Source organism: Melampsora larici-populina (genome assembly GCF_000204055.1).
Source record: "Melampsora larici-populina 98AG31 unplaced genomic scaffold MELLAscaffold_81, whole genome shotgun sequence".
Lineage (NCBI taxonomy): Eukaryota > Fungi > Basidiomycota > Pucciniomycetes > Pucciniales > Melampsoraceae > Melampsora > Melampsora laricis-populina.
In genome coordinates, this window is record NW_006768845.1 from 40,899 (window position 1) to 50,706 (window position 9,808).

The window sequence follows — 9,808 nt, forward strand, 5'->3', positions numbered from 1 at the left end:
ATGAGTATTCTCCAGCATTGTAGAACAAAATTTGAGTAAAACAGCCTGATCAGCAATCAAGTTGACTTATGCTCTCAATTCATCTTACCTCACTTCTTCACATCCATCATAACTTAAACCAGTGCATAAACCAAAATCTATAAACACCCAACAAACCTCAACAAATCTACTAAAAGCCATCAACAAGTCAATATACCCAAAGATTCTCTTACAAAAGCTACAGTTGTTATTTTTTTTTTGAAAAAAAGTAAGGAAAAAAACAGATTAAAAGTCAAATTTTCAAAAGAAAGAAAAAGAAATCAAAAATCATATATAAAACAAGATTTAAAAAACAACTCAAAGTTACATTCTGGAGAAAACAAAATCAAAATCATCATCATCATCATCATTGTCCAAAGAAGAATTATAAAACTCATAAAATAAAAAAAAGGGTTTCTTTGTTAAAGTATATGTATATGTAAATTTCTATTTATTTAAACAAAGTCACAATATACCACCAAAGAAAAAAAAACAATTATACAATGTAAGATATATATAAATTTAAGGAAAAATGTCTTTCTTGTTCATGTAAAGGAAAAAAAAAATCAAAAATGAATTATAAAACCAAAATAAGTGAAAAAAACAGAATACAAGAAATTAAAAAATCAAGGAAACAGAATTCGATCAAGTTGAATCCAAAAAAAGTAAAATCAAATCAAATGAAATGAAATGAAATAAGATGATCTTTCATTTCTTTTTTCTCTTAATGAAGTATACCTTTTAATTCATCTTGAAATCCTAAACTTTCAGCACAATCTACAATACTAGCCAAAAGTGAATCCAAATCCAAATGATGATCAGCAGGATCATCCAAAGACGTATCCCCACGTTGACTAAAAGCATCATGATTTCTTTGATTAATAGTATAATCTTTCCTCTTAATTTCATCTCTACTCCTATTTCCATTCCCATGACTCAAATCATTAATAGAAGGATTAGAAGAAGAAGATGAGGAAATGATATTAAAACTACTAGATCGTTTACTAATCTGATTCGAAAGTGGTGATCTGATCCTAGGATGAAAATGATAATTTAAAGATGAATGACGTTTAGGTGAAAAAGAAGATGAATCGGTTTGTAATCTAGAAAGAATAGGTGTGTTTGAATTCAATAAGAGTGGTTTAAGACTTAGATTCGAGTTGGGTCGTGATTTGGTTTCCAATTCGGGTGAGCTTGGGAGACCTGATCTTTCGGTTGAAATTGATGAACTTGAGAATCTTTTTTCTACATTCTTGGGGTGTTCTTCTATACCTCTTGATGAAGTAGTAGAAGAATATGATACTCTAGAATTCGATCTGCTCAGTTCTTCTTTACCTGGTTCTTTCATTTTCATACCCTCATCTTCCCTACTTCCTTCTTCATCTACGTCCGATTGACTAGTACCTCGTTCTTTATTATGATCTTGATACCATTCAGTTAAATCTAAATCAGCTTCAGGACTGTAGGTTTGTTCGACTTCACAATTCGAATTTGATATCGTATCATTATTGATAGGTTTGATTAGTTTTGAAAACCGGTTCGATAGTCTAGGACTAATGAAATTCATAGTTTCAGGTGAGTTTAATTTAGAATTATTAATCTTGGACTCATCAAAAGTTCGTTCTGGGGTCTTGATCATACTTGGTTTCTTCTTCTTAGGCGTGACTGTACAAGACGCAAGGGTATGATTGGAATCCATGGAATTCTTAGATTCTTCAAATTCTCTAGTCTCATGATCAATTGGTTTACCGATTTGATTCTTTAATTGATTTAATTCATTTTCCAATTCAACAAACTTCATTCTTTCATCTCTCACCATTCGATTAGCTTCTTCAAATAATTCAATCGATAGTTTTTCAAGTTCACCTTCGATTTGTCTTTTAGATTCATTCACGTTTTCTAAAGAAGATCTTAATGATTGGTTTTGACGTTTGAGTTGATTGGTTTCATATTTAAGTTTTTCAATTTCATTTAAATTAGATGAATTGATTGAAGAAATCGATGTGAATGATGATTGTGAAGAAGCTGATGAACAATTAATTAAAGATGAAGATGAGGATGATGATAAGTTTAAAGGTGATGATAAGGGTGATGGTGATGGTGGTGATGATGAGGTAGGTTTGATATTCGTGAATGTAGACCTTCTTCCGAACCTAAATAAATTCAAACGTCCATAGATTCCTACATCAGGTTCACTGTCTACTCTATCACGTCTTTTAGATTGATTGTTGGTACTGGTAGTAGGTGATGGTTGTGGTTGTTGTAGCTTTTGAATCACTTTTTCCAAATCATAAACTGTTGATTGAGCAAGGATTAAGTTAGATTGAGATATTTTGAGATGAGATGAAAGTTCAAGTTGAGCTAGAGATGAAGTTTGAAGTTGATTAGTCTGGAAATGTGATATGATCGTATAAGTTAGTGATATGGCTATTTGGAATTGGTAGATTGAAATTGGAACTGACCAAAGATTGAATGAGAGAAAGTAATCGATCTAAAAGATGATAGAGTTCAGATGGATCTTGAGTCGGTAAAGAAATTGAATGATGAAGACCTTTGAATTGAGTATTTGAAGAAAGAAACGATTGAATGATTGAAATGAGTGAATGATCTTCTGGTGAGTAACCAAAAGTGTTGAGATTGATTTGATCAGTTGTAGAAGTGATTAAGTTGAGAATCGGTTTAGTTGAAGTAGTCATTAGATTTCTTTATATTAAAGTAAGTCAATTTATAAATTCAAATCAAATGAAGTGGTTCTGGTTCTTGAAGTTCAACTTGAAGCTGAAGTTCAAGAACATTACCAAAGTCATTTTCTCAATTTAACAGTTAAGTCTACTTAAGTATCATTAAGTCATTTAATTTAACCTTTTCTTTTTTTGCACTTCTCCATCCAATCGAACCTTGCATTCTCATCTGCGGCAATACCTATCTAGATTTTTAATAGCTCACTAAATCTTTTCCGTTTGTTTCTTTAAATTAAATCGTCAAGTATTTTTTAAAAGTAAAAGGATATGTTCCAACTAGACCAAAACTTCCCGTGTAATCAGGGAAGCTTGCATTTCTTCGAGGGGGGGTCTCAGCGCTGAGGGGAGTATGACCACCTCATGAGACGTAGATGGGGAAGCTCTTCCCCATGGGCCATGAATCGGGGTGACGTCATGAGCCCGTGATATCCCATCTCCGGTGGCCTGTGTCCGACCCAGAATCCGGTAAACCACCCCAACCTTGAGCCTGAAAAATCAAAACCCTTACTTTGTCTCAAGAATTGGTCAATCTGGGAAACTCAACTACATCTGATAGTTGGAAATTAATCACATGCAAGTGTAGAGTGGCAAAAGGACATAAGAATGCAAGAAAACATGATTGGATTTTTCCAACAACACAATGTTTTCATTATAAGCAGCAATCCAGGTAGGTGTCACAGTTTGAAAAATAGCTACACTTCAAGTTCTAGTCACATACAGGTGAAGACATCAAAAATAGAAGGGGGGACAAATCAAGAAATACACTCATGGGTGGAGGCATGCATCAACAATATGCAGTGGACTACTTTGATGGCAACTTGATGACTTGAGATATAAGAAATTTGTTTGAAAACAATTCTGATTGAGGCTTACTTTGCCTGTCCTCCACCAATTCAATGTTTTGATCCTTGGTTTATGCTCTCATTCTTGATGCCCATCATATGTTCTTTATGCACAACAGATCAGTTGGCACAATCCTGGTGTGTGTAATGGTGTAGGTAAGCAACAAAGAGGTCAAAGGCTATTACCCACCCACCAAAGGACATCTTCCACTTGCCTGGAACTGGCAATATACCAGCATAAGTCTCTTCTATTTTTTCCTTTGTCATTTGTTGGCAAAAAGATTGTTACATATATTTAAAACCTCAGCATTTCTTCATACAAACTGAGTTTGATCTTCTTCTTTGCTTTAAAAGATATCAACTTGTTCAAATTCACTTGTACCCAACCAGCCTAGACACTTGGTCCTTGCCACTTCAATTTCCAAAAACCCTCACACAGACCCACCATGAGTAACTCAAACCTACCTCAACAATCCACTTCAACTTCAACTTCATCAGAGACTATTGATCAATACCCAAATCCCATCCCACCACCCAAAACCAATAAAACATATCCAACCCGACAATCAATTTCAGAATACTTACAAGAGTTTTCATTAAAGCATGGATTCGAAATCACAATCTTAGATTCAAGACCAAGTTTTGTATGTTATAAATTGTATACATGGTCCAAATGGACATCAACCCAAACCTTGTAAAACTAAAACTGTTCATTTAAAGTGATGCTTCGTCGGGATAAGATTTCATTTCAATGGAAACTTGAAATCATTAATCCTTTTCATGATCATGGTCCTTCTTCTATAAAACTTCGAAAACGTTCATCTCAAGTTCGATTGATTGATCAAGCAATCAAACAAGACTTCATTGAACAATCTGATTCGGATCATCAAACTTCACCTTTGCCAGATACTCAACAACTAGCTGATCGGTATGATCCCTTATTCAATCGAATCAAAAGTCTTCCAGAACATACTCAAGAGTACTTACTTGAGCGAATTATTCATGATTGTCAACTCGCACGAGACCTTCAAAACTTACCCCAAAACTAATGATAATCTCCATCAGAGTATCTTGACCCAATCCTTACAATCCCAAAAGAATAATTTCCGTAGATCCTGAAAAATGCCCTTCTAGAGCCATGATCATTGTCTTTCAAACCAAACCAATTAAAAACCAAATAAAAAAACTAAAAAAAACCAGATTAAAATGAACTAAACCAATCAAAACTGAAAATCAAAACGAAACAAATTAAACATAAATATAATTGAAAGGACCCTTAACAGTTGACATCAATTCATTTAACTTTACTGAACCAGCATTGTATCCTAAATCGATGAAATCATCTAAACTTGCTTCGGGTGAAGGAGGATTATTAAACATAGTCTTAGTACCGGATATTGAATATGTTCTTTGATTTGGATTTAAGTTTTGCCAGATCCACCATACTTTATCTACCATTGCATGGTGTAAGAAAAACATTGGTTCACCTGGTGAAACAAAAATATCCTATAAACCCACCACACCCGACCGAAAGAAAAACAATCAGAAAAACACAAAATCATGGATCAAAAATGTTTTTTTTCTTTGAAAGAAATGATTGATGACTTACACTAGAAGGATCACCACCAAAAACAAAATGACCAGCTTGATGTAAACTCATAAGATCTTGCTGATTATTAACTTGTAAATCATTTTGAAAGATACCTATGGATTGACTATTTAAAATTAATTTTAATATTAAAGATTCACTTTGATAATTTTTGGCAATAAAATCAGATAAATCTCGTGTAATACAACGTGGATTATAATCTAATGGGTTTTTAACTAATGGTCCTACATTGAATAATGGACCGATCGGACCTAAATTCACCGTCATACTTATTTCCCCCCCGCCCAAAAAAAATGTAAACATCAGTTTTTTAGATTCTAGTTTTTGATTACTGAAGTCAAAGGAAAAGATGGAAATGATTTACTTTAAAAATGGACCTGATTTAATACATCCACCTCCTTGACCATTTGAAAGTTTAATAGAATGACGATTTCCAAAAACGAATTGTATTTCTTCCCTTTTTTTAGGAATCCCATTGGATCCTAAACTATCTTCTTGACCATTAAAATCAGGTGAATTTAAAATATCTTGAGACGTTCGTGCCCAATTCCAATACTTTAAAAAATCCCAAAAACAAATCAGATTGTTTTTTTCGAAGAGAGAGAGGGAGGGAGAGGGAAACACTAGGCTTAACTGGTTGGTAACCTTTATAACCACATTCATCTCTTAAAGCTTTTTCAAAAATATGTATAAAGTACCTATGCCAAGCCAAAAAATTACCCTATACATTCCAAACGCCCAAAAAAATCATTGAATTAGAATAAGATTTCATGATTCTGAGTGAAGAAAAAAAGAAGAGGATTTTTGTTGTTGTCTTGGTTTTAAACTTAACTGTACCATGAATTGTAAAAGTTTGATTAATATGAGTTACAATAAAATCATCATATCGGGATTTAGCTCCAGGTGCGATTTGATTAGGTGTGATTGAAGGTTTAGATTTTAAACATAAAATCGAATTTGTATAATCAATTCTTTCTTCTTTACTTAATGACATCCTAACCTCCCCCCGCCACAAAAAAAACATGATATCAATTTAGGGTTTTTTCTTTCCGGGTTTCTTTTTTAAGGTAAGGTTTTTTTGGAAGGGGAAAAGGGAGTACTTACCATTCCTTTCGTTTATTAAGATGTTGAGTAGAATCAAGTTTATGATACTTTTTTTGATTTCGAATAGCTTTAAAAGTTAATTGATTTAAATTTTGATTTGAATGAGGTAATGAAGTTTGAATCGATTTTACAAAGAAACAAAAAATCGGTAAAATTAAAACCGTTTTATAAATCATACATCTTTTCATTCTTTTTGAAGAACAATTAGAGGCTGGCTGACTAGCTGATTGATCAAAAGGGATTCTTTTGAACGAGTTAAACTTGAATATTTTTGTTTTCTTCGCTTCCAAACCAAAATGTTGAGTAAAACTTATAAAATCTTTCTGGTTTTTCGAATAAAAGTGATCAAGGGTCTTTCAAGTATTTACTCGAGTGAGAAATCCCAAAAACAAAAAAAAAGGAATCAAGACCATATCAACCAGAGACGCATTGGTATAGTATATAGTATATAGTATGGTATCTACGCGCGCGCGCCGCCTCTTTCTTTATGTGGTGGCTGATCGAACGAAATTGCTAAGTATATAAGGTACATGTATCTGGTATGTATGTATGGTATCCGTATCCACGAAGTAATTGTGGCTTTATCTTTGAGCGGTCTCTTTAGTCCACATTTTTATTGAACAGTGCTTTTGGTGAGAATCAAATCGCTCAAATGCTAAGGTTGGGGGTGGTACGTTCAAGGTGAAAGGAAACTTTTAAGGGAAGAAATCGTTGAAGGATGATTGATCTTTATGATTTTTTGACTCCATGAGGTACTACTAATTCAAAGCTTTGGAGAACATGATTAGCCTTGGAATCACCCATTTGAGGAATAAGAAACTTGATCAAGCGTCTTGGTTTGCAATTATTCCTAACAAGCAGATTACACCAAAGATACGAAGTTTGGAAGTTTCTCACACATCAAAAAGCTTCATCAACACTCATGAATTGAAAATCGGAGAACACCACGGTGATCATCACATCCCAGGCATCTCAAATTTCAGCTCCCGAAACGTTTCGCATGCAAGTATCTGATTCCTGCAGACGTCTCAAGTTCAACCCGAGCGCAACATGTTTATAGAAATGCTACTTTGTCAATTTCAGTTAACATTTCTTAACCACCTCATTCAAGAAACGTACTCCAATTTCTCAAGCTTAATCAAACACTAACAAACAATTTATTCATTTCTTTATATTTTTAATTTAATTCAGTTTTATTTAAAAACATTTCACCAGATATATATAATACAAACAACAAAAAAGCCTAAAAATCTTCAAAGAAAAAAATCCTCTTCGATCTCTAAAAAACTATCAAATTCACATTTAATCAAAAGACTAATCAAAAAAAAAACTTGAAACAGATTCTTCCATCCTTCCAATCCATCCGTGTCCATATAATTTTTTTGTTAACAAATATATCCTTCCTTCCTTCCTTCCTTCCTTTCTTTCTTTCTTTCGGTTTGCCAACAAACCCAACATATATAAAAATGTGGATAAATGTATGATCAAGTATAATGTAATATGTAATGTAATAAAAATAAAAAAAATCATATAAAATGTAATTGATTAATAAAGATTTCCAAACATCTTTCTTTTTTTTTGGGTCTTTTTTCTCTTTTTAAATGATGGCTACATATCTATGTATAAAACTTGAATCAAAATGTAAAAAAAATCAATCAATTGAAATGTAGAGTATAATTTTTAAATGATAATGTAAACCGTAGTATATAGATATGTAAAAAAAATTGGAAACCTAATAAATGTTCAATAATCGATTTTAGGAAAGTATCTTTCGTTTCTCGATTTTTTTTTCTTTATTGCCAAAGGGCTCGAATAGCTTGCCAAGATGATCCAGGACTATTAGCAGAGTTATTAGAGGTACCTTGTCCAAGATCATCACCGTCTCCAATACTAATCCCAACACCTAATCCTATCAAAAAGTTGAAAAAATCAACTTCCATTCTGTCGTACAATGGCGTAATTTTGGTGAAAAACACTGACCAGTTCCAAAGACATTGTGTTGTAAAGAAGGAGATGGATCTCCCATTGAACAACTCCTTCGTCTTCCACCGTTGCCTAATTCTAATGAATTCCATTCTTTTTTAGCTTCTTCTTCTTGTTCTAATTGATGTTGTGGTATTGAATTATCAAATGGGTTTCGTCTATTTTGAATTGGTAACGGTAAAGGATCGGCTGCTAACATCGCAGCTCTTTGTGCGTTCATTGCCATCATTGCCTGATTTTTTCAAAAAAAAAGATGGAAGGTTGGGTTAGTTGGATATAAGAGAATACGGAAAAGTTTCATAAATTAACTCAACTCCCACTGAATCGTTCCCATCAGCAAATGGAAAACATCTCATACAAACTTTTCGTCTTCTCCAGTTCACAAATCCGCACATACACTAAAAAAAATCAATCACAACATTATTAACCAATTATGATATATATATCTATAAATTTCAAAAAATTACTTACCATCCAATCACCAGGTTGAGGAATCATAGCACCCGAGTTACCAGTGTTGACCACAGGTGGTTGAGTCTTTACAGTTTTCCTAACTTCTTCCGGTTGAACTTGACCAGGTAAAGGAGTATTGATCGTAGGAGGTACAAAAGTGGTGGAAGCCTTAGGTTTGAGAATAGTCGATTGAGGAGGAAATGAAAATGCACTTTTGGTAGGAGATGCATTGTATAAAGTTGGAGGCTGAAAAACTGTAGGAGCTTGAGTAGGAAAATTTGGAGGATTTGAAGTTATTCTCAAGTTATGAAACATATTGTTAAGTCCATTCGGATTGGTAGTAGAAAGTTGATTGGGAAAAACTGGTGGAGTCCCGTTAACTGAAAACAATTTTTCAGATGGATGACGAGGATGAAGTGGTGGATAAGAATCATAGGGAGATTTAACCATGAGACGAGCTCGAATGGCATCTCTTTCGCGATCTGCAATCGATTTCTCTTTGATAGGAGATTCTTCAATATGTCGGATAGGAGAGACTACTCTAGTTCTTTCTAAGATGTCTACATCAGATTTAAGAAGATTGGAATTTTTGTTTGGAGATGATCTTAGTTGAGGATCACCATCTGGAATAGTAAGACGAACAGGTGAAGCTGGTGCGAGACTAAAAGGTACAGAACTAATAGAAGTCGGATCAAATGGATGGGTTTCAGAAGTTGAACGAGATTGAAGATCTTTTGGTCCTGGTGAAAGTCCAAATGGAAGTTTATCAACTTTGAGACTATTCATATTGTTTGGTGAATATTCAGATCCTTGAAAACGCGAATTACTACAGGTAGCCAAAAAAAGTCAATCAAAGTGAATATCAAATGTTTTTTCGATAGGGAGTGGAAATAAACTTACTCAAATGAAGCCGTATGATTAAGTGCAGTCTTTGAAGGTATGTCCCATCTGGAATAATTATTGGAATGGTTATCAAGTTGACGATGAGGGTGATGAGGAAGACCAGATTGGAGTCTAGAGTCTTGAAAAGGAGCTGAAGTAGGCTGGTTCGGAGGGGA

General features: G+C 33.8%; 3 protein-coding genes across 3 annotated transcripts; all 3 read right to left on the reverse strand.

Moving 5' to 3' along the window:
* Positions 1 to 742: 742 nt before the first annotated feature.
* MELLADRAFT_95444 (uncharacterized protein) lies at positions 743 to 2,714 on the reverse strand (the record flags this gene model as incomplete). The annotated part of the gene is made up of 2 exons (XM_007417946.1): positions 743 to 2,407; positions 2,481 to 2,714. The coding sequence occupies 2 exons, from the start codon at positions 2,712 to 2,714 to the stop codon at positions 743 to 745; spliced, it is 1,899 nt and encodes a 632-aa protein (XP_007418008.1).
* Positions 2,715 to 4,849: 2,135 nt separating this feature from the next.
* Positions 4,850 to 6,204, reverse strand: MELLADRAFT_40700 (uncharacterized protein; the record flags this gene model as incomplete). The annotated part of the gene is made up of 5 exons (XM_007417911.1): positions 4,850 to 5,107; positions 5,211 to 5,478; positions 5,575 to 5,765; positions 5,845 to 5,931; positions 6,043 to 6,204. The coding sequence occupies 5 exons, from the start codon at positions 6,202 to 6,204 to the stop codon at positions 4,850 to 4,852; spliced, it is 966 nt and encodes a 321-aa protein (XP_007417973.1).
* A 1,690-nt stretch (positions 6,205 to 7,894) lies between these two features.
* MELLADRAFT_76028 (uncharacterized protein) lies at positions 7,895 to 9,542 on the reverse strand (the record flags this gene model as incomplete). The annotated part of the gene is made up of 4 exons (XM_007417941.1): positions 7,895 to 8,223; positions 8,295 to 8,529; positions 8,612 to 8,695; positions 8,769 to 9,542. 4 exons carry the CDS (start codon positions 9,534 to 9,536, stop codon positions 8,108 to 8,110), a joined length of 1,203 nt encoding a protein of 400 aa, XP_007418003.1.
* Positions 9,543 to 9,808: the final 266 nt, after the last annotated feature.